The 25,605-nt window shown below is 37.4% G+C and overlaps 1 protein-coding gene and 1 pseudogene across 12 annotated transcripts in view; one reads left to right on the forward strand and one right to left on the reverse strand.

Moving 5' to 3' along the window:
- Positions 1–25,605, forward strand: part of DPYD (dihydropyrimidine dehydrogenase) — a 490,220-nt gene that overhangs the window by 59,452 nt on the left and 405,163 nt on the right. For 11 of the 12 annotated variants that reach the window (XM_067538400.1, XM_067538402.1, XM_067538405.1 and 8 more), the window contains one exon: positions 10,206–10,288. In XM_067538400.1, the coding sequence (XP_067394501.1) occupies positions 10,206–10,288 (83 nt within the window). Of the gene's footprint in view, positions 1–8,625; positions 8,673–10,205; positions 10,289–25,605 lie in introns of all 12 variants that reach the window. The other variant, XM_067538403.1, reaches the window with a different exon arrangement.
- Positions 14,938–16,230, reverse strand: LOC137146786 (rabankyrin-5 pseudogene; annotated as a pseudogene).

The following is a 25,605-nucleotide window of genomic DNA, read 5'->3' on the forward strand; positions in this document are numbered from 1 at the left end:
GTAACCCTTTAGCAAATGGCATTTGTGTGATCTAATTTATGTTACTCTCACAAAGTTCTAGGGGTTTACCTATATAGAAATATAACTGGGTAATTTTAATGAATCATAGAAAAAACACTACAATAAATGAAAAATATATATTTTACTCATTTTATCCAATAGCAGATGGATGCTTAATCTCTGAAAGAAGATCAATGGCATCATTTAGCTTTTTGTGTTGTTTCATTGTAGAAATGCAATCTGTTCCAAGTCAAGAAAAAAAAGAAAAGAAAAGAAAAAGTCAACTAAGAGTGTTTAGGTTTTATAGGAATAAAGCTTTTCTTTTAACAGTTACATAAGTTCATATCAAAGGAAGTTGGCAGATTTCTAAATTCATAACAATTGTCTATTAGTCTGTTTTTAATAATTTTTGTTTGGCATGTAATCCTGTTTAATTAGATTCCACTCTCTGTTGTTTCAAGATTCCATAAACTGGAGTCTTATATACCAGCTGCTAAAGCAGGAGTTACTGTCTAAATGATATTCACAATGAGTATTTGGAAGGTTTACAATTATACCCTTGCTAATAAATTGTGCTATTTTCCCCAACAATTTTAAGTGCTAATCTTCAGAAGGCATTTTAAAATTAGCTAAAATTCTGTCAAGAGATTTACAAAAATTGTTAGCATGAAGATAATTATGTCACAGTCCTTGGACTCCATCTCTGATTGTGTGCATAAATCAGAAAATGTCAGCTGTGTTTTCCCTTAATAATTATCCTTGCAGCAATATATTACAGTTTAAATTCCTGTTATAATTTTGCTTTGGGTTTATAAAACACAAGGCAGTTATTTCTAAAGTTTTTTTTACTGATTAAATAATTCAGAGATTTCCCAGAATAACAAGTGATTATCAGTGCTACTATTTTATATACCAGTAAGCAGATCAATAAGGAAATACATACTCCATATTCATTATAAAATCATCCTCAGAAGCCCACTGCCTCTTAAGAGTATGGCCCAAATTTTCATGTTCGCTGATATTGCTTCCCCATGGATTGTTTTTGTTTGCCTTTTTTTTTTTTTTTTTGGAGCCCAATTTGGGACATCTCTTGCCTGATTTGCAAAGATATTGAATCTACATTGGAAGCTGAGGATCTTCAGTAAGTGTCTGAAAAGAAACTCTAATAGGGCCTGATCCACAATTAATGGAAAAATTCGTTTTGGCTTCAGTGGGCTTTGGATCATGTCTATTTTATGTTGTTGGAAACACCTTTGTCTATGATTAAAATGAATAATTTGCATTTGGACAAGACTAGAACCTAAACAGAGAAATCTGTATATTCCTATGTTTTAGAAGTGGTGGAGGGGAAATGAAAAGAGCAGCTTTTTTTGAGAAGAGCTCTAAAAAACTCTGCCCTGGACAATGGTGAAACGCCACATTGAATTACTGCAAGGTTCCCCACATGCCATACTAGCTGTGATGCCTCCTTACACAGAGGAAAAGAGGATGTGGGTTTTGATCAGATGGGAGGGATCAAATGAAGTTCTTCCCCTTTTCCAGCCTGCAAACTTCAGTAACTTCTGCAGAAAACAATGTTAGCAAGTTTCTTATGATGAGTGGCTTAAATTCCAATCTGGATGGGGCTTAGCATTCCATTACATGGCCATTGACAGCATGGATAGCAGACTCAAGATTGTTAAAATTCTGGAGAAAACTGCAGAATAGCACCAAGGGAGGGACGGGAGGTGGAAGGGACAGATGTAGGTTTTCCAGTGCTCTTTATCACTTTATTGACATGTCTGATTCACTTTGTAACGTCAGGCCTGGCACGCAGACTCAGAACAATGCTGTAGAGCAACGTTCTCTCACTTTGTGCAGCAGATCTATTCATGTCACTCCTCTCTTTCCATACACATTGCTATGGAAGGGGACGTGGCTCAGAAAATGTAAAGTTGCCCTACCAATGCTAACATTTTAGAAGTATTAATCCTATATATACTGAGTATTCTCTGTCATCTGAGGGAAGATTGCCCACCTCCCCCCCCCCCACGAGAGAGGAATTTTGGCACTAGTTTAGCTTCCTGTTCTGCTTTAAAAGTGTGCAGTGATCATTCTGAAATGAGCATGGGACTGGGAATTGGAAAACATTTCCTGAGTTCTAATCTTGGCTGTGCCACTGACTTTTTGGGTAGCCTGGAGCAAGTCACATAGTCTCTCGGTGCTTTAGTTCCCCTCACTGTATAATTGGGATTATACTTATCTACTTCAAAGATGAAGTGAGGATTAACTAATTAATGTTTGTACAGTGATTTTTCTGGTGTGAAAGCTAAATATTACGAGGCAAGAAATCAAAACACTTCCAAAGTGACTAAGATTCAGCCTTGCTCAGCCTTGGGTGTTATACCAATAGTAATTAGGTGACTCGGGCAATAACTTCATGAAACAAGGGGTTTGGCAATGTAAAGACAGATTTTCAAATAAGCTCGGGGTCAAATTTCCAAGTTCTCAGCACCCACAAGTAGGGCTGGTTTCCCAAAGAGTGTAAGTCCCATTTAGGATCTAAATAAGGGCCAGGTTTTTAAAACCACACAGCACCCAGCAGCTGTCATTGTAACGTCCATGGGTAGATTCTCAAAAGAGCTCAGTACCTAACCACTGAGCTCTTCTGAAAATCTGGCCACTTATTTTGGTTCCTACGTGGGATTTGAGCCATTTGGAAAATCAGGCTTTGAATGTTTTCCTTCTGAAAATTCTGGCCAGAAACTTTCTGAAAGTGCTTACAAGTTTTTGTGTGGAAGTCTAAATCAATTTTTTTCTGGGATCCCGATTTTATGTCCTGCTCAAGACTGATATAAGCAGGTGAGCCACAAACTAAGGTCCCTAATTTCAAATCTTTGAAAGTAAGGATAGGATGTTGAAATCCAGTGGTTGAAATCTAAATTGCAATTCAGTCTCTTGGTCCCATTTCTGTCATTGGTTCTGTCTGATATAACACAAGAATAGAAAACTCATTGTTCCCTATGATAACAAACAGAGCAAAAGAGAGGGAGAGAATCAAGTGTTGATTTGTAACTTAGCATCCAGAGTATTTTGCTTTAAAGGGGGGTTCTCAAGTGGCAAAATTGTTCATTCATGCAAATGCACTGTCTCTTCTTCTGCTATGGAACAGAGAGGCATGGTTAGACTTTGCTGCTGAGGTTTCTTCTGATTTAAGAAAGGGAAAGGTCCAGTTGTCATCCCAAGAACTGCTAGAAAATAAAGGCAAAAATGAAAAAAAAAACACTATTGACTCCAAACTTGTTCTTTTAATGTAAGATATTTATTCATAGAAATGTTCTTTGAGATGTGCCTGTTGGGGGTAAAGTGGGCAAAGAAAAAAAATCATAAAACAGCATGAACATGCGGAACATTTTTATTGTCATTGAAAAGAAATAAACCTCTGGAGCACAGCAACTAACCCCACTTATGCAATGATTTCACCATTGAAGCAATACCTACACTTGGAACAAATCTAATTTCTCTTCCCTACGAAGCCAGGCAACTTTTGAAAACAAATGACCCTGTCTGTATATTTGGTACTTTTTAACTCTGAATATCGAAAATTATTTACCAATTGCCACTGAAGCAGGCTTTTGGATTTTAAAATAAGGAATAGTTAATGTATAAGACTTGTTTTAGTCTTTACACCGATGTCATTTGTCAGATCTAATGCTAATTGAAGGGAATGAAAGATTTCCATTGACTTCAGTTATCTTGAGATCTGGCCTTTAATGAAAAAAATATTAAAAATCCCCACTTGTCAAATCTAAAGAACATTATATTTGTGGCTGAAAGCACATTTATGTACTTTTTTTTTTTTTTAAAGGTGGGTGTTAGGGTGTGAAAGTGTACTCTTTGTAACATCTTGCTCTAGCCTCAGCAACAACAGAAAATTTAAGTTCCAGAGTTTAGAGCTGCTAATTTTTTAGAGGCAGGAATCACTGTACATTGCCTGCAGCCTTTACTCAAGCAACATTTCCAGTGATATTAGTGGGAGGCTTTCCTCAGTAAACATTGAAGATTTGCTTCCATAAATATTTGGAGGAAGCTTAATCTTTCTAAAGAAAGTGATAATATTTCCTAAAATAATGCTCTACCACTTAACTATAAGAATTCAGCAGTCCCACTGGACAACTGTATTTCCACCTGAAGAAACTCTTCACAAAAAGGTAGAGAGTACTTTAAGAAAAGCTTTTGATTTGCAGCATGTCAAATAGGATAAGATATCTACTCAACTTCAGTGATACAGGCCGCTTTAGAATAAGTCTTACAGCTATTGTCAGATCAAAAGATTTTTTTCCAACTACCTAGAAATGTGTATAAGACCTTATCTGTAATACTGATATCTTTGAAATTCTTATGTAAAGTATTTCAGGATACAGTTAAACTACCAGAAAGTGGCTTAGAGCATGATCCTGCTCTTGTTTGAGTCAATGAGAGATTTGCAACTAATTTCAATGGGAGTTGGATCAGTTCCTTGGCCAGTAGTAGCTCACAAGATGGTTTAGCTTGGGTTACGGGATAATGATCTTGTCAAAACTGACTCCTAAGCCCTCCATGATGTAATGTAGTAGCAGTCCTTGCTGTGACTTAGGGAGATTGTGTGATCACACTAGGCAGCATGGGTGTGTGAGCTTCAGAGTCAGGAGGTACTTCAGGATTCTGCCTGTGCCTAGGAGGTTGAATAAAGAATCACCTTTGTAATCCTAACCAAGGAAAAGGCAGGACTCCACCATGAAGTACAGACCCCTTTACAAAAGCACTAGGCTGTTGAAGGGGTAAAAAGACATTTTTGAAGGTAAGACTTGGCTTCCATCACAACCCTAACACTCAAATAATTAATCAATACACTCAAGTGATTCTTACACTTAATGTAAGCCATCTCATTAATTTAACCCTTATTAGCAGGCAGGGGTCTAATATGGGAGAGTCTGAATGTCCTCCATGTTTGAAGGTTTTTGGAGTCATTGGCCTTGTTCAGCCTGTTAGAGAGAGAGTCCTATATGGTGAAGTTTGTGTCCAGATCTGAAGTGTCTATTGTTATTTATTACTTAAAAATGTGCTAGATATGGTGCAAACATAGATCAGGAAGACACGGTCACTGCCCAAAAGAGTTTACAATCTATAAAGACAAGACAGACAAATTACAATAGACAAATATATAAGCAAAATGTTAATGGTTATGCTAGGTACAGGTCATGTTAGTATGTGGGGTTTTTTAAATAATCTCCCTTCTTCTTCCATGTCCATCCTTCCTCTTCGTCCCTCACTGTACAGGCGCTTTCATCGCTTTCCTTTGCTTTGTTCCCATGATGTGCCTTCCTTCCTGTGGTCCCCATGGAATAGATTCAGGCTCCATAAGTGAACTGGGGAAGCCATCAGGTGATGCCCAGGTTCAGTGAGTCTAAAGGATAGGGATTTTCTGTGTTGAGACTAGGACAATCACCTGCCCCTTGCAGTCATTGGCAGCTCTTGGGGCTGTGAGGAGGGCGATTATTTTTTTCCAGTGGTGATATTGTAATATTCTCTTTGTATTCAATTTCTTATATTTAGTCCTTCTGTAGTAACCTGTGTAGTCATAAAGAACTACTATAGAACAGTGAGCTTTTATATTTTTCATAATTAATATGTGATGATAGGTTTATTTAAATATGTTTGTTATTATTTTTATTTTTAGAGAAACAGGATGAAATTTAATAGCTTCAGTTTAGTCCCTGTGTAAATTAGTTCTTGAATCTCAGGGGCCTTTTTTTCCATTTTGATACAGTATGCTTTAGTTCAGGACTAATACAGAACCTGAAACCTAACCTTTTATTTGGAGTGGTTTGTTAGAATTTTTTAAAAATACATTTTAAGCTTTCATTTCCTTTTGGTTTATGAACAATAGCGCAACTTCTAATGACCTTGTTTCATTTAATTTTGACTTCAATCATGTCTACTCATATTTGCTTTGCTATTATAAACCTCTTTGGGGTGTTGTTTCATTTGGTATCATACAGCACTATATGACTGTTAACAGAACTAAAATATAAAATACTATATAATTCTTCCATCACAGTTGAAACTTTTAGACTTTATCTAGACTCATGAGGAATAACTTGGTAGAAAGCCAACAAAGCCAACTATTTTCATTGTCTGTAGTTACATTTTCTACATAATTGCTGCTGAAACCCTTACACCTGGGAGTTTAATTACTTATTATATTTAAGTCTTTACAGTGTTGTGGACCAAAAAAAATGACTGTCCTATGCAAAATATTTTATATTAATCTAGCCTTTATTAATATATGCAGTAGTGAATTTTAACTCCCTGGTTTTTTTAGACTTCTGAATGTACAATTCATCCTGATCACGGTTTGTCAAAGTTATGGCATTTGCTGGTGCTGTAGTAAAGAGCATTATCAGGCTTGTGTTAGAACCCCCTTTTTCATATGCTCAAGGGATTTCTCAAGTGATGTTGTTGGCTGAAATTTTCTATGTTTGAGCTCAGCCAAAAGCTGACTTTTTTAATTTTTATTTACTTTCGTCTTTGGAATCATTGGAACCCAAACTTGAAGGTAGTGAGTGGCCAGTGGGCAGGTGCTCTATAAACATTTTTGTGTGGAAGCAACAGCCTGCTGTTGCTCCTTCTGCCCATATACAGCTTGGTTTCACCACAGCTGCTACAGACCAAGGATTCCCATTTTTGATCCCCACATACACGTGGACAAGGTTACTTGGGTTGAGTGCCCTTTTTTGTGTACTTCATGGATATCCAGAAAATTCAGGGCTTTGATTAAAGTTACTTTGGTTATTGAATCCCACTAATTAGGAGTGTTAGTTGCAAACCATACACAATTGCCATTCTCCCCTGAAAAGGGGATATTAAATAGCTGTAAGAGTGTTGGCAGTGAAAGTCCTATCTGAGCCTGAATAAAGTGTTTTTGAGGTCTTATGCTTGTATGTGTTGTCAAGGGGTGTGGAAAGGCTTTATATATGATGATAAAAGACTGTACTGATCTTGTGGGTCAGTGATCTCCTCCCAGAGATGGTTAAAGAAATCAAGTGTCCATGCTGATTCTTCTATACACCATAATGGTACATAAGATCACCTTGATAGGTGTGAACTGAGTGACTGTTGAGTGGCTCCATTCTGTTTTCTCTGAGAGGACTCAGGGGATTGTGTTGGGTGATTGCTCTGCTGACCCTAGAGCTCTCTCCTGAGGTATACTGCTGTGTTCTGTCCCCATTCATGTATATGAGGCCACAGGGGGAGATAATTAAGTGATATGGGATGCTGGTCCTAATTCACATACATATCTCTAGTTTATCTGCTCTTCATGGTGAAGTTGATGGCAATTCCAGTGTCTAGCCAAGATTGGGCCTTGGATGAAAGCTAGTTGGCTGAAACTCAAAGTGGGAAAGATCAAGATAACGTTTGCTGAAATCAATTGATGGAAATGGCAGGAGTAAGATCTTCCCTGTCAAACGAAGGAGTTTGCATTTATTGCTCTAGGTCTGTAAATTGGGTGAATTGTTGATCCCTTGGCTACTCTTGGACGTCCAGATAGTAGTGGTCAAGGCGGCTTATTATTTTTGCTAAGCTAGAAGATTGCAGCCCCCCCCCCCACCTTTTTTTTTTTTGAATGTGGACTTATCTTTGTTACCCTGCAGCTAAATTAATGCAGTGTGCTCTACGTTGACCAACTAGAGCAGAATCTGGTGGTTTGCTTCCTTTGTGTGTCTGCTCATATTTTATATCAATTGTAGGTGTCATCTCAGACACTCAAGCTCATAGTTCCTAGATGGTGTCCAACTATGTCTGGAAGCCGGGTATTCTCAATGAAGGGCCCTCTGCTCTTGAACTTGTCTTCCTTCTTCACTTTGAGCAATGGAGCTTGTGGCCATTGAGTTTCAAGACATGCCCCAAATCCTGTCTCTTACCACCAGCTTTTTTGGAGAAGTAGAAGGTTTGATTTGGTTGTGAAAGAGGGGTTTAATCTTGAGTAGATCTGGACAAAATTTGTTGCCCAAAACTTTTATTGGCAAAAAATGCAGATTTGGTCAACCAAAACATTTTGTGAATTTGTGTACATGAAGCTAAAGTGTTTCAGTAAAAAGGAAAAACCAACCAACCAAAGAAACTTAAAAAAAAAAAAAATCTGAAAAAAAAGATTTTGTTTTGACATTTTTTAAACATTTGGATTCTTTCATTTGAAATGGCTTTTTGTGTTGAAATTTCCTTTCTGATTTTTTAAAAATAAATATAAAGGTGAAAATCAGAAGAAAATATTTTGGTTCAGATCAAAAGAATTATCAATTATTCCTCCAGCTCTATTCTTGGGTTTTGGTGTATTAGGAGTGCTTGTATAGAATCACTATTGTTGGAGATTTTTAAGTACAGGTTACACACACATGTGACACAGAGAGTTTGGGTATTCTTAATCCAGCCTCAGCACTGGGGGATAGACTAAATGACCTCCTTCAGCCCTACATTTCTATGAAATACTGGCATTACCAGATTGAATTTGTCAGATGTATTTTATATGATTTACCTGTCCATATATGTGTTTACAGCTCGAAGATCAATGCCCACAAATCTAAATAAAGAAATATTTTCTTATAGGGCTAAATCCTGCTTGCCTTACTGACATGAATAGTCTCCTTGACCAAGTGAGTGTGGTGAGAAGGATTTTACTATACAAAGGGGTACTGATTGTATTGCATGTGAGGAAAAACTTAATCAATGACCATCGTGGGAGGTTTATGGTAGCATGCAGTGTTTTTTAAATGGCTTTTTAAAAAAGAGATGACATGGACAAAGCTCTTTTCACATGTAAATTTACTTCACGTTATTTTTACTGATATGAAAATTGTGTTTTTCATTGAATGTACAGTAAGCCGTTTAATGCTGTGTATTAATTTCTGTAGTATTTAAAAGTAAAAGACTAATTTTTATATTAGCTAGACAAGCTAATAAGACCTTTTTAATAAAGTTAAATACAGAAGATTCAATAGTATTTTTTTTCTTTCTTGCAAGTTGTAAGTAATAATTGCAATAGCCATAGATTGGACTTCGTTATGAAAATGTAAAATGTGTTGACAGAAGAGAGAGGGCTATTATGTACATATGATCCATTTATCCTTTTTATCTTTTAAGATGTGCATTGTAAAATTCATCTAAATATTATAAAAGATGATAAAATACATGTAAAAGAAGAATAAAATGTAAATTAAATTCAAAATGTGAATTGGTTTGTGTAAGCTGAATTTTGATTCTGATGAGCATGTTACTTTAGCAATTATAAGTGTGGATTTATAATAGTAATTGTATAATAGTAAATTAGTTGTATTTCTCTAAAACGTAATGTTATATCTCCTAGAAGGCACTAATTTTGCACAGATATAAATGACTTCAGAAGGTGCATGGCAATAGAGATTCAGGCCTATTGTTCCATTAGGAATTTGGAGTGGGAAAAGGGGACAGAACTCTGATTAGTGGAGCTTCTACATGTTAGCTAAGAATTAACAGATTATATAAGGAGAAGCCTATTTTGCTATAATTTTTTTCTTTAATTTCTTTTATTCTCACAAAATTAGTATTCAAATTTCATTCAAATGAAATTAGCAGAGTCTTTTCCTTTGGAAATATTGGAGTCTTTACTACTTCAGTTTAGAAAAATATATCAATCAGCGGATATGATATCTTTATAAACAGACCAGTTCAAGTTTACAGCAATATTTTGAAACTCATAGAATTTAGGATTATTTATCTCTTCATGTTATGCTGAATGTTTCATTTGTACAGAATTTATATTATAGATTATGATTTCTAAATTCATCTTATTGTATTTCCACTTTGCCACATGTATATAAGTTTTCCTACCATATCTGACAGTAGTTTTGCAACCTTTTCTACTGCAAAAGAACACGTGTTATTCCTTCATAAAATTGATACAGAAGAAAATTTTATATAGCACACTGATAAAGGATTTCCATGACAACCATATCATAAGCTTTTGTTCTTACTTTGTTGTTGAATTCACAGTGTCGCTTTTAATGACTTTTATGCAATTAAAACAGAATGCATAATTTGTGTGAATATATAAACAATATAAATCAGTTTTGTTTGCACTCCAGTGAATATAATTTATGGTTCTAGAATGCTGCTTAAGAGTCTAATGTGGATTCTTCCATTTATTGCAGAGCTGTGAGACACTAGAAAATAATTTTGATGACATCAAGCATACAACTCTTAGTGAACGTGGGGCACTTCGAGAAGCAATGAGGTAAGTCTGGGTCACCATAGCAACAGTCACAGATGTGGTAAAGAAAGAGTCATTCTTCATTATTGGGGGAACAAATGAGTTCATTGCCACCATTCAGCTCTATTCTCTAAGGTATTAATTTGTCAGTGGAGAGGCATCCCTTGAGGCTGTACTTTGGTTTTGAAGCCGCATAAATGTTAAGCCTCACTGCACAGTAAAAAACGTAAATGTTTAATTTGTTACTTAAAATGCTTAAGGGGTACCTTGTTTTATATTTATACTGAACTGTGCATCTGAATGAAAATATTGTTCGGCTAAATTGTGTAAGTGTTAAAGAAATTGTACAGTGGTACTTTGAATGAGCCTATATTTGCTCCTAATTTGTATTTAACTTTCTATATATAGTGGCTTGTGTACTTTCTTTTTCTATTAGACTTTAACAGGACTATATTACTGTATTTTAAAAAAATGAATGGTTTCAATCTTGCAAACTAAGAATAATCCTTTTTTAAAAAAAATTATACTGTAGCTTTCTTTATTGTGTACATTCCCTATCTAGCATTATGCTTAAGACTTTTTAAAATAAATTATAATTGCTCAATGAATGGACCTAATTCTGCCATCCTTACTCCCGTTGTATAGTGCCTTGCTCCAGGAGTAGTCCAATTAAAGTCATTTGTACTGGGCACAAAGCAAGGGACTACTCAATGTGACTAAAGCTAACAGTATTGGGTACATGGTTTCTAAAATATCTTTTATCCTTTGAAAACTAATTTGGCCAATTTCAGAGGCAATGTAAATGATGATAGAAGTTATGTGCCAGCAAGTGAGCTTAAATTGAAGTTGCACACTGAAAGTAGGGTAGTAAAAAGAAAATCTTAACAGGGAATGGAAAAATATGTTGTAATGCAGACTCCACTTAATTTAATTTCTATTTGATATCGAAGAGCAATTTTAAGATTTGGGCAAATTCAACAAAAAATGTCTGAGTCCTCTTGCAAACCCATGCCACCAATTAATTTGGTTAGTATTCATAATCCCTTTTAAATTTATGAATATTCAGGTGAGAAAATTTTTATCTGCAGTCATGTTCGTGGTGTTGTTGCTTCCCATGAACAACAGTGTAAATAGCTGTTTGCAAGAGTGTTCACACATGAAATACAATCCTGGCTGTTTTGAAGGCTCTTACTACTTGAACAACAAATCCACTTCTATCTGAATATTTGTCACTTTTTGCTGTTCCATGTAACAGTAGAGATTACTGCAGTTGAAAGATTGGATAAATTATTATTTGGCTTTTCTTTTCTTTGTGCATTTGAGAACAGTTTGTGTGTAGTCATGTTTGGTCTTGCATCTGTATAGCCAGTCTGTTACCTCTGTTTGTGAGGGTCTTTCACACTGCAACAGCAGAGAGAAAACAATACTAAACATGCAAAAGTGACTTGGGGGACTGGTGTGGCAAGTTAAACTACTTTTCAATACTTTCTTTTAAACAGACTAGATTTCAAGAAGACCGTCTCTTTCTAACAGTCTGTGTTACAACATTTCACCATTACAGTGGCAACATTTTGTGGCATGTGGCTCAGCAAAGTTTGCTGTTGGATTCTACCACATGGTCTCTCCCATGGTCAAAATTCTATGGCCAATGAATGACAGAGTTTCAAAGGTAGTATACCTGATAGAAGGGGCAGTTTTGGAGGTGTGCGTTGCTCTATGTGCCAGGTACACTTAGAATAATCAAAGTGATTTAAGACCTTCCAGAAACTTCCTTTTCAGTTATCTCATCTCTCGGTGGACAAGCAAGACTGGGAAATGCCTTTTATTCTACTGAGAGACGTGACACACATCATATATCACAATCGTCTTTTTCATTTGTAACCAGCCTCCATTCCACTGAATTTTCTTGTGTTGTTAGTGTATAAACACTAGTGTATAAACACTAGTGTATAAAACACTTCTAACTTGTATTAGCAAGTTTCACTTGATTATACTTGAATAGGTGTTCATATGAAGTTAACTCTGTCACAAGTGAATAAACTGTATATGTGGATGTGTAGAATACATGCATTGTTTTAGGGCAGCACAGTCGTCAGAAGTGCCACAAAGATATACACATCCCTGACTGTTTAATTTTCTGTTTTGGATCTCGGATAAAACTGAGAGATGTGCAAAATGATAAGTAGTCAAAAAGTTCTGTATGGACAATACTCCTACACACCTTTTATTCCAGCAATTAAACAGGAGGAAAAAATCTTGTTCCTGTGAAGTGTGCCACAGCAACATTTGATTTTTGATGGGAGTATCCAAATAGCTTGCTGCATAGGACTAAAACTTCTCATGCTTTTGAGAACCACTCTTATTTTTGGGATAGTTGAGTATCTTGCCTGATCTTGTACCCAGTGAAGCCAATGATAAAGCTTCTTTTGACTTCAGTGTTGCAGGATCAAGCTCCAGGAGCAAATTAGTCACGTATAATTATCCTAATACATCTTTGAGAGTCAGATCAGTGAAAAGACTCCTTTTGACATCTAAGGACTTAGGAACAGGCCCTGAGAGAACAAAGATATATATTGGCAAAGATATTGTATATTTCTGAGTGGATGATTCAACTCAGGACTTCATCTACATTTGTGATCGCATGTTTGGGAAAAGTGTATGGAGAGGGGCTACACAAAGGGACTCAAATTGTGTAGGTATGGTAAAACAAACCAACCAATAAACCTAGTTAGATAGGTAGATACATGTGGATGAGCCCTCAGTTTAGTGGGAAGTTTGCCCAAATTTACTCCGATTTCCCAGAATGTCACTGGTGGCCTACCAGATACTGGCCACAATGAACGTTTCTCCCCAGTGTCACAGTTTGGAACAAGACCTCCCATTTTATCTGTCTTTTTTGGGGGGGAAAAACGCTTAAATTTAACATAGTTTTAAACATGTTCATAGAATAGGAATATCACTGTACTTTGCATAAAGAGGATCTCAGTTGTCTTCTCTTTGATACCTGTCCCAGCTCAGCAGAGATGATGGGGCTGAATGAAGCATTTCCATCACTTTCTGTCTTGGACCAGGTTCATGGTTTCATTATTCCTTAAACCTTTTTATTCTGTCATTCTACACCATGTCTGCCAATGCATCGTTGGTCTTTCTGTCTTCTAGTTCCTTGCACTTTGGTATGTATTGCCATGTATGATATCATTCCCAGGTCCATTCTTGACACATGTCCAAGTCATCACAATAGTCTATTTTGGATTTTCTGTAACAGCTGTCTTCTCATTTCATTTTTTATGTTTTGATGTCTTGAAACTCTCATTATTTCCCTCAGCCACCTCATTTCTGCAGTCAATATCTTTCATTCATCGGCTTTCTTCATATTCCAACATTCTGCCTGTACAGCAATATGACAGTTGTCTCAGATATGTCGATTTTCATTTTTTTTAAATGTCTTTAGCCTTCCAGATCTTACTGAGTTTTCCAAATGCTATACCAGCTAGTCTGGTTCTTCTTCTTATGTCCTCTTCATAATTCCCGTTCTTCTATACCAGTCTTCCCAGGTACACAAATGTTTCTACTTGTTCTAATTCTTTGTCTCCAGGTTGGATTTTTACTTCTTCTTTTTGTCTTCCAGTTGCCATAATTTTTGTCTTCTATGAACTGATCTTCTGTCCAAATTTTCTGCTTTCCTGGTCTATTTTGTCAGTAGATCTCTGTAAATCCTCCTTGGTCAATGCTATGAGGTCACTATTGTCCTGTGAATCCAAGATTATCCACTGTCTTCCCACATAACATGATTCTTCCTGTTTCATCGCTCAGTGCTATAGCTATGGTTTCCAGTACTAAGTTGAACAAATCTGCCAATAACATGCATCCTTGTCTCCTCTGGTCATTGGGAACCATTCTGTTAGCTTCTTGTGTACTCTCACTACACTCTTGAACTTGCTGTAGGGGTGTTTGAACATCTTGATCAATTTGGAGGGTTGCCATACTTTCGTAAGGCCTTCTATAATCCTTTTCTGCCTAATGCTATTAAAAGCCTGTATGAAATGTATAAAGTACAAATAAGTTTAGTTGTGTTTCATGTACTTTTCCAATATCTGTCTTATCACAAATAGCTGATGTATTGTATTTCGTCTTGAATCAAGCCTGTTCCTCTGCAAGTGCCACTTCCATATACCTCTTCCTTCTCCTTAGGAATATGAATCCTTTTCCTGGCATGCTCAATAAGGTGATTCATCTGTTTTTCTTACTCATTCTTTATAGATCACTACTATCATCACTTTCCCCCATTCACCCAGCACTTGCTCGTCTTTGTAAAACTTGTTAAATAGCTTGTGGATCACCTTTACTGTGTGTTCGTTGCCTGTTTGCAGCAGCTCTGCAGTTATGTTGTCACATCCTTTTTTCTTTTTCAAACTTTCTATCGAGATCTTTACTGCTTAGCATTCTCACAGCTCTTCTCCCTCGTTTGTACGGGGAAGCTTTTCCAGGACTATTTCATTTACTGTGTTCTGCACATTATACAGCTCTTCGAGTTTTTTTCCTCCATAATTTATTCTTTGCTTAGTCATCCTCAGTTATTTGCCCCTGCCTGTCTTTCACTGCAAAAATCTTCAACTCGTGTGTCCCACTTAGTTTTATAACAAGATCAGAGAACTCCTGTGTTGCATTTCTCTTCACATATTCTTCCTCTTTCTACTTTGTTTCTTTGTCCAATTTCTATCACTTTTCACTCTCGGTTTGATTTCTCTGGTTCCTGTACTGAGGCAGGTCAGATGCTGTGAAATACTGACCTGCATTTCAGCTGTGCATCCCTCATGATCCTTCAGTTCTAAGTCTAGTTGTTTGCACTGGAGAAACTGATTGAATAGAGCATCGTTCATGACAACAGTTGATTGATGTTGATATAATGGGGTCCTTCCTTAGAAGTCTTGTATGTGTGGATTGGCTCCAGCCTATAAGAGGGACTCTGCAATCTGTGTCATCACACCTGGCTGTATGATGCCACAAGGTGCAGAGCAGTCTCCTAGTGTAGCAGCATTCACATGGGCACCATTTTTAATGAGAAAATTGGCATCAAACTTATCTTCTCTCTAGATGACTTTGTGTACCAGTCTCCAGCCTTTCTTGCCCACCATATCCACATCGGCTTTGTCATTGACCCGTGTGGTTGCAATGTTTTCCAGTCTTTGAGAGAGAGAGAGATGGCTAGATCTAAAGCAAGGCCTACATTGTGATCCAGTTAATCGAATTTTCCAGACAGCTGTAAATCCATTTCAAGATGATATAGGAAAACTGTCTTTCCTCTTCACTTTAATAGTTTTATGCAAAGGATCAAGTCTTGGATTTGAACATTTTGTACAATTACAGTTGAGCACTCACGTTGCTGAAGTCTTCTTTCCACAAATCATCCCAATAACTAGCAATTATTTCAGCATAGTAGTTCATTAAAATGCTAATATTGAGCTCTTTGCAGTCTGGAAACAAATGTAGTTCCTGATGTTTACTAGTGACATGACTTCTTTTTTCACACCTTTCCCTATGAAGCTGTAGTTGAAACTGATTAACTAATTTAATCAGTTCTGTCAAGAATACATCATCTTCTATCAGCTCTAGCTCATCTGTGTAGATTCAGTACAGCATTGCCACGGTCACCTGGGGGTCAGCATCTGACAGATCCAGTTCCTCAGTCGACACAAGGTTGACTAGACTAAGTCTCACTGTGGGCTCTGAGCACTGATATGCTTGTCCTTAACCTTTATCTTCAGATCACTATACTGATCCTGCTCATAGAGATCAGCTACAATGGTGAGAAGTTGACTGAAGGAGTCACTGTCATTCTTTTTACACTGGCCAGCCAACAGAGTGTGTCTCCTCTCTGTAGCAGCTAGTTGCCTCTGGAGCTTTGCGTATTCCTGGCAGAAAAGCATTAGGTGCTTTTCCAACTTGGCCACTTACTCTTCCACCATGTTGGGTCCAACCACTTGCACCTCTCATGGGAACCATCCTCCCAGGACCTCTTTGATCAAGCACTCTTGCAAGAATGGAAGACCTGACCCATCCCTTCCATGCTGGGCCAGGACCCTGAATCTCCTCCTAGAGTCAGCATGGTTTCTTCTTTTTGTCCTTGTAGCTCAACACTAGTTCAGATGCTGTTTTAATCCCCCCCCCCCCGTTTTTTTTTTTTTTTTTTTTTTTTTTTTTTTTTACATTGTTCCATACCTCGTCAACATCCATTTCTTCTTTCACCAGAGATGTGATGTTTTTTCCACATGGTTTCTTTGTATTGTTTCTTGATTTCTGGCTCTTTCAGTTTGTCCATGTCATAGGTCTTAATTCTTGGCACTTCTTTGGTTGTTCTCAGGCTCAATCTCACTGGTGCCAGGACTAATTTAAAATCCACTATTGACCACAAATGATCTGTACAACATACTTGATTTCCATCTGCTATTCACGAGTACAAAGTCTATCGTGTTCTTTGTTTGCTGATCAGGTGATATACAAGTCTACTTCCTCTGCAACTTTCTTTGTTGAAATACCATGTTTGTCAGCACCACGTTGTTACTTAGGCAGACATTTAGTAGCCTTTTTCATCTTTGTTTTCTTCACCGAGTCCAAATGTGCCTTTTGCTGCAGCCTAAGAATTCCAGTCCAATCCTACTTTTGCATTAAAATTTCCCATCACCAATAATGTCTTATCTTGCTTGTATTGCTTTCTGTAGATATAAGATTTCTTGGGCGCTGCTGAGGTCAGTGTATATATTTGTACTATTGTGACTGAACTGGACGTGATTCTAAATCGCGTTTTCAGCATATAAGGAGATATTGGATTAAATGCCATCAGATCCTGGTTTGCCTTCAGTTTTAGCACTAATGTGACTTTGTCCTGGTGTCCACCGCCTTCTTTTCCCTGTGTCAGTTCCTGTGTTCATTATGATAGAATTCTCCTGTGCCTTCCCATCTCATTTCACATAGACCAATTATTTCTCATTCATATCTTTTCTACTCATGCATCATTACCAAAAGTGCACCAGCCTGATATAGTGCTCTTATATTCCATATTCCAATAAATATCTTATTCCAGTTCATAATTCCCTATTCTGTGCATTATAGTGTTTGTTCCAACTGCATGCTACTTCTCCTCTCTTGGTTTCCGAGCAGTGAACGTGTCATTTGTTTGTGTGGGTGATAACTGATCTTGCATGCTTTAGTTTAGTTTAGCTTCTGCAACTCTACAGAAAATATACTTACATTTTCAGTATATTTCCATTAATAATTTAAATACTTAAAATAAAAATGAAATGAAAACCACATTTCTTGGGTGTGTGTGTGTGTGTGTGTGTGTGTGTGTGTCTGTGTGTGTAAAATTATATAAGATATTATATATAAGGTTAAGTATATATGTAAAATATTTTTAAAAAATCAGAGAATATATATAATACTAAAGCCTAGGAACTGCTCCTAGTTTTAATTTGCATTTTATTTTAGACCTAGATCATGAAGAAGATAATGAGCTGCAAATAGATAACGTTGTTCAGGGTATAAAGATTGGTACTGTGAGAATTTGGTTTAATTTTAAGTACACATAATTGAAGTGCTGGTATGATTATAATGTTTTGTTAATCTTGTTAATAAATACACCATTGTGGATATACTAACATATTTTAATGTAATTGAAAAGTTTAAGTAAACCATAAAAGGAAATTAGTTTTTGAATCCATGTTTTACAAGTGGAAAAACTAATGGTTTAGATGTTTTGAGTATGTATTACTCTAATCTTGTTTGGTATTTTATACAGTAACTTGTCAGAAACAACAGCATAGACATATACATAATGTTTATGTAAAAGAACATTAAACTTCTCTTAAATAAGCCTCGATTTGATCTTAAAATAGATCCACTATACAAGAGACAAATCTTGGTCCTCGGTAAAGCTTCTTTGTGCTATCCTGGAAGAGCATAGAACCTTGCAAAATATCTTAACTGCTACGTCAAAATTCCTGTTTGCTCTATGCTGTCCCCTGCAACCTTATCAGAGGGGGCATGTGGAGGAGCATGAGTTGTGGAGGGCGAGGAGTGCTGATGTGCTTTTGGATGTACAAGTTAGAGCACTCTTGATGATGATGATTATGGGCTTAATGAGAAGGAAAATCAAAATCAATCAGGCTAAGGTTAAAAGAAAAATAGCAAACAGAGGCTTAGGGGGCAAGAATTTATAATAAAATCCAGTTTAAAATTCAGAAAGGAAAGAATTTTGGGGGGACAGGGCAGAATGACAGAAGGTCTTGTGCTGCATTCCTTTCATTCCCTCTATGTGTCGGTTATTATTTTAAATGTAAGCTCTTCATATATCTTAAAAGGCTCTAATAAATTTTTGGGCACTGCATAAGTAATATTCAGTTGGGCATTACATTTCATGTAGACTTTCTCTGTCCAAAAGTAAAGAACATAGAGACACTATTTGTCCAATCAGTATCCCATGAGATTTCTCTGAAGGGCTGCATGTGTTTTTTATCTTACCACCAAGGACAAAATTGTTTGTCAGCAAGCCGTGAGGAAGCAAAAGTGGCTAGACTGACATAAATTTATGTATCCTAATTTTAGATGAATCTATCTCCTCCTTTTGTGAATGGTATTGTTATACCGATAGGTCGTTTCTTGGGGAGATTGACTGAGTATGATTAGAAGTTTCGTAAGTAGAGAATAAAACCATTAATTTTTGGATACCTGGCATGGACTTCACTAAATCCTTTTCTGTAGTTCTGTACAAAGATATTCAAACTTGAACTGTACATATTCTTGAGAAGAGAGGATAGATCTATTTCCACCACTACCTGTAAGAGCTAGAGGGGGGGGGGGGAAATGGACTGGATGGAATGGAATTAATCATGTAATGGATTTTTGACACACATGTCCCTTATAAGAAGAGTGTGAATGTGAGACTACACTTGTCGACTACCTCACTTTGCTAGGGCCATAATCGACAGGGACTGATTCTGTTCTTGCTGTTGTCTTGGCACCCCTTTGTCCAGGGGCTAGTAATAATCAATTTTCTTTAAATGTAGTTTAGAATCTGGGGTATATTTGATAAGTGGTGTTACTTTAGAGGGTCTTGGTTTGCCTTCTCCAGCAGATGTTGGATTTCCTTTTTAGGTGGTTCTACAAGGTCTGAATCAATAAAATACCCCAGAGAAAAGCATTCCCATCCTTCCCTGATATCTTGCCAGTGTTTAGTTTTAATTTCCCCAACAGGAATGATATGACAATGAACAATTACTTGCTAATATGATATTTATCATTGTTGTCATCCTCCTTCATCCCTCTATTTCTATCCATGAACATTGTTTACAATTTTAGCTGTTGTTCAGTTGCTGCTTGGGACATTTCTTGACTTGGGAGAAATAAGTGGTCTTTCCCATGGATTTATTGAAAGTTGTTTTATTTCCTCTTTCCTAATTGTAACTATCATACCTCCTGGTATGAGTATAGTAACTCAAGAAAAGGAAATTCAGGCTCCTTTAAAATATCTCAAGTTCGGCACCCAAAAAAACAGTGGGACCAAAAATCACTGTTCACTTTTCAAAATCTTGGCCTTGGTAAGTTGGATCCATCATTTGGAAACGACTTTCAGTTTGAAGATTGTGCTGTGTTTTTATCATCTGCTGTGTTGAAATGTACTCAGTTCTAAATGTTACTCTGTTTCTTCCATGAAATTAAGATGAGGTCATACTTTCCTTAGAATTTCCAGTGTTTATAGACGTAACTTGATTATGATAATTTTACGTAACTTTTACTCATAGTAATTAGTAACATATGGCAATTTATGAATGGTGCTGAACATGCATGCCTAGCCAATTATATTTTGTATGGTATTTTATATGCCCAGTATAGGAATAGCTAGAGTACATTGGAAGCACTTTGGAACTGTTGGTAGTACTATACCTTAAGTGTATTACAAAACAAGGAGGAAGAAATACTGTTTGTGACAGTTGGGGTCAAATTGTGAACTCCATATTGTTTTGAGAAAATCATTTTGTGATTGTAACCTTCACTGTGACCCTCACTCTGTTTTGGAACCGTGATGTTGGGTTGTCTAATCTTTACAAGGTCATTCTATTCTAGATAGTGTGTATTCATGCTAGATTGCGGAATGCCTCCAAGAGGGGCTAACAACGAGAGAGCCATCAGCCTGAATGACTCTTCCCTATTGGAACAATAGGTTTTCTACCATCAGAGCCATTGACTTTGAAGGACTGTCAATAACCAGTGCAAACCCTTGGGGCACTGGACCATCTGCACAGAAATCAATAGGGGTAGGGGACAGACTGTTATAAAATGTGGCCTCATTTCTAAATGAGGAGGCCATTCGATTACCACTGGTAAGCAGAACTTTCTAGAGAGTAAAGCCTGACGATGCTGACCAGGATACTCAAACAGGGTTAGATCAGACCAGGGGGACTGTGGGTTATTTTCCATAGATCTATAACTTTCATGGGCTTTTTAAGAGTAAAGTCTTGGTGGCTATGAAATTTCTTAGCTAACCCTGTGCTGGTTGCTTTACTCTCATGTTTAACTATAAAACTAGGGCTCCCACAGTCAGATGGACTCTGGGTGAGCATGTCTAAGCTACTAGGGGTTTGGGAGGGCTGAGACACTGGTTCCAGGTTGTAGGTGCCTATACTGCAGGGTCGACTGCCCAAGAAGGGAGTAAGACAAGGGGGTCTGCACCTGGGAGTGCACCTGAGAGATCCACAACCGGGAACAGTGACGAGTCACAGGCTCCAGTGATTCCAGACACAGGAGTCTTACAAGCACATGGAATTCAGATTTTGAACTGTATCACAACAAAATGGTGTGTGTCCAGAAAGCAGAGCTGGGTCAGGTTATGGCACTGTACAGTTGCTGAAAGCATCCTAGAGCATAAAGTGGACCTGCACCATTAAATTGTTTGACTTCTAGTAATATGTGTTCTTCAATAGAGATCAGACCTTGCGTTGCACCTTTATATACTGCTTAAACTGCTAGTTATTATAAGAATAAATTAGAGTACTTAATATTTGATTTGCAATTTCGGAAAAACTATCAGCATAGTTTTGAAATATGGAGAGCACATGGTTTCTAGTTGTAGTATAACTCACAGTGAGTATCTTGTCATTGTATTCCCACAATGTTTATCTCCAGTGCTTTAGAAAGTGATTGCACTGCCTTTATATATAATTAAAATATAAATCAAGAAAACCATAAACTGTCTTGTTTTGAGCTTGATTGTGAGATTGATCTTCAACAAAGTAGCCTACTTTCTAATACCTTGACAGGAAATTTTGATGTTGAACTGTTTTCCCAGTTTATATGGTCTTATAAGCTTATATAGGCTTATATGTGTTGCACCCATGTTGTCCAAGATATACTATATAACTTCTGATTTTTCATTTGGGAATTTTAATTTGCCTCGAGCTGGAGAGGTAAATCAGAGAATAAGCCTGACTCCTTATGGAATACCATAGTGAGGAGGATCAGGGGAGTTTAGGGAGATTGTAATTTTCACTGACCTAAGGTGATGTACAGTACATGATCAGGACTCGAGGTTATAAATTTCTATTGAGTTCTGTAGAATATCACAGCGAAGTGCATCTCACTTCGCAATTCAGATGTATAATAGCTTTGTATCGAAGAACTGAATTCCACTTATAGGATACCTAAGGAATTAAAGCATCTAAGAGGAAAATATAATCTAAATACTACATTTTATTAATTTAAAAATATTCAGTTTTAAAATGTGCATTTTAATCCCATGTTATCATTACTAATCGTGGTTATGTACAATAATATTTTCCTTATTTGAAAGATGTTTCATATAAACCGTTTCAGGAAGACCTAGTAAGATTTCCAGTTTAAAAAAAAAAGCAATATCAGCATCACTTGCAGGAAAAACTAGATTATATTTTGTTTATGATGCCATTGATATTATTCAGACAAAGTGGGTGAGGTAATATCATTTATTGGACCAACTTCTGTTGGTGAGAGAGACAAGCTGTTGTCTCTCTCACCAACTGAAGTTGGTCCAATAAAAGATATTATCTCACCCACCTTGTCTCTCTAATATCCTGGGTCTGACATGGCTACAAGAATACTGCATATTGATATTATTGTAATTAGCAATGAAATGCAATACTTGTGCTGTTGACAGGTGGAGATGTGACAGCTTTGGCAAATTTTAGAAATGTTTATTAAGGTCTCTTCAAAGTTCTCAAAATAATCAGTTTAGCTCATTAGACATCTTTCAGGACCTGTAAAATTCTTGTAAACACCAAGGTGTGACAGCATTATATATATATATATATATATGAGTGTAAATAATAGTGTGGTTTAGGAATCCAGGATATGGGCTTATGTAGGCTAGTAATTTTCTGTGAATATTAGAGGCAGCAATATTTTTATTTTTGATAAAAGTGCAATCTAACATATTTCTATTTAAACTCTGTATTATGTTTAAGAAACTGAAAACAGAGGTTCAGCAAGAACAGAATTGCCGTGTTCAACCTTCATTATAGTGCTGCTGCTGGTAGCTATAGCACTGTATTAGTAACAATAAGTTACTCTAGTTCTGAGAAGCTGTTTCATGGAAATGTATTAAATATTTTATTAATTTCCATGTATGGCTCTTAGGGGCATGATCCAGGCCTTAATTTTTTCAAGTCTTCCATGGGATCTGAATCATACATTTTTAAAAAATGAGGCAGGGTGAGTAGGAGTAAAGATGCATTATACCTGCACTCAAGCTGAAGATGGCAAGAACAGGATGATCAAAAGCTGGTATGGGAATGAGTTCCTCTCACTTGTGGTTGTGCCTATTACAATGACTGAGTATAATCTTCAGGATCTGGTCCAGGTGTTTGTAAGCAAATCATTGACTTCTGTGTGCATGTGTAATTAATAACAAAATATCTTGGAGTGGAGACAGAAGAACTTGTCTTGCAGTTTGGGAGGGAGAGTCTTCATGCTTTTTGAACTCTATATTGATTTAAATTAAAAAAAACTACATTGGATAAGAGTCAAAATTTTTGCTTTTAATCAAACCACAGGTGACAATGTCTGATGTTGATAACAAAAGAAAGTTTTGATAACTGCTGTAGCAGATGGCTTATCACAAAGACTCCAAAAAAGACATACATTGGTGCAGTCATACATTTCAGTAGCTTGTTTGTTAGACATGCAAATTGTTAGAGTAGAAAAAACACACTAAAGCAAGTTGAGAGCCCTCTGTCTATCTCCCTTTATTATTTTCTAAAATGAAGTTAGGCACTTTAAGTATTTCTTAGATTTGCTTTCAGGTACAATTAATAGTCAGAGATAAGAGATCTAGATAGTTAAAGCAATATGCAATATGGACTAGCAGGACTTTTAGTTCCTTTAGCTCTTTTAGTTACACAGCCCATTTTGTTTGAAAATATTTGTGTAGAGTTCACAGTTGCTTTCAATTGTGTATTTTATTCCCCATACAACCTACCCATGGCTTTTTAGGTTTGAAAATCTAATTTCATGTTTTGGAGGTTTGAATAGAGTGAACCAATAGATTCTCACCAGCCCCAGGGGGTTCAGCGGATAATCACTAAGGTGACTTGATTCTCTGACTAAATCCAAAATCCCACAGCTTCAAATGTGACCATGCTGTTGCCTGGTGGGCCAGAAAGACCTGATCACTGCAGAAAGGCATCCTTTACCTCCCGGCAGCCAGAAAGAATGTAGGAGTACTTATAGAATGGATGTATCAGTATTTAGCTTATCATCATCTCCACGCAAAGTCGTTCATCCCTTTTCCCTATAAGTTCTTTTACCTCATAGGCAAGTCCACAGTTTCCTAGGAGGAAGGCCCCAGCCTGTGCTCATCTCTTCCCAAACTCAGTTCATTTTTCCGAGGGTGATTTCCCCTTCTGCTTCTCTGTGGAACTGTTTCCTACGGGCACTTTTTCAGCCTGCAGGCTTCATGAGCATTGCCGCTGCTGCTCCTCTTTTTCCAAGATGACTGTGTCTGGCTTATATAGACCCCTCAGACCTCTCCCACTCCCAGCATCCTCAGGGGGAACTGTTTTAATTGGAATCAAGGTTTTTTTCCCCTCCCCCCATGTGGCAGTTCACGCAGTTGCAGATGGTTTGACAATGAATATATATATAACGCCCTCACACTCAGTGTGGTGTTCTGTCCTCCTCTAATGGTGGCTGAGCCATGTGCAGAGGTTGATGAGCCTGCTACAGTTCTGGCTAACAGAGCTGGTTGTTTTAGTTCATCAATTAGAAGCTCATGCTTTTAAGTAGAGAAGTCCTGGGTTCAATCTCCACTACCACCAACTCACCTGGAGTGTCATGTTACGTATTTCATAAACCTCATTACTTACAGCTGTCTTAACATCTCCTCTGTGTATGGTTAGAGACCAATGTTTTATAATTACTATTTCTGTAATGAATTTGCCAGTTGCTAGTTCTGCTTGCTCTTGTCCCTCTTCAGTCCTTTAGCTAACCCATGTTAGTTAACTCCGGTTAAAATAGACTGCAAAGACACTACAACTTGGCTTTTAACTCTGGTTAGAAGCACAATTTCAACCTTCTGGCTACCCTTAAGGTTATGTTGACACTGCATCTGGGAGAGAGCCTCTTCCCTGGATAGATGACTTGTGTTAGTGCGGCTCACGCTAGTGCATTAAAAATAGCTGTGTGGACTTTGCAGCACTGGCTGGGACTTGGGCTAACTACCCCAGCTCAGATACACCCTACCCTATGGGCCTGAGCTGGGATGGCCAGCCTGAGCCTCTGCCAGTGCTACAATATCCACACACAGCTATTTTTAGTGCTCTAGAAGGATCCCTGCTAGCATGATTCTCTCTGCCTGGGCTGTGAGGCTCACTTCCAGCTGCAGTACAGACATACCCATATAGCCTTTAACTCAAGTTGCTAAACCGAGTTAAAAGCCAAATGCCATGTCTTCATTGCTATTTTAAACTGGGTTATCTTAATGCTGGTTAGCACACCTGAGTTAAGAACATACCTTATTTTGCAGTGTGGACATACACCCCATCACAATTTGGTCCCTGTTTTCCCCACTCTTTGCTTCAGGAAACAAGTAAACTTTGCCAGCTTTTTACCTGGCATTGATTTTTGCCTTCCACATCAGCTATGCTGTGCTGGCTCCTGCATATGGGATTGGGGCAGAGCCATGTCTCTACCTCTTCCCTGTTTCTTCCTGTCCACTGCCTGCCCAGGTTTGCAGAAGGGAGAATAGTTGCCTCAGTGAGGCTGTTTTGTCCTCTGACCTGCTATTGATCTTATGTCCTCTTACCCTACATGCCTAG

This window comes from Emydura macquarii, unplaced genomic scaffold (genome assembly GCF_026122565.2).
Source record: "Emydura macquarii macquarii isolate MOO-44397 ecotype Brisbane River unplaced genomic scaffold, CSIRO-AGI_Emac_v2 contig_480, whole genome shotgun sequence".
Lineage (NCBI taxonomy): Eukaryota > Metazoa > Chordata > Testudines > Chelidae > Emydura > Emydura macquarii.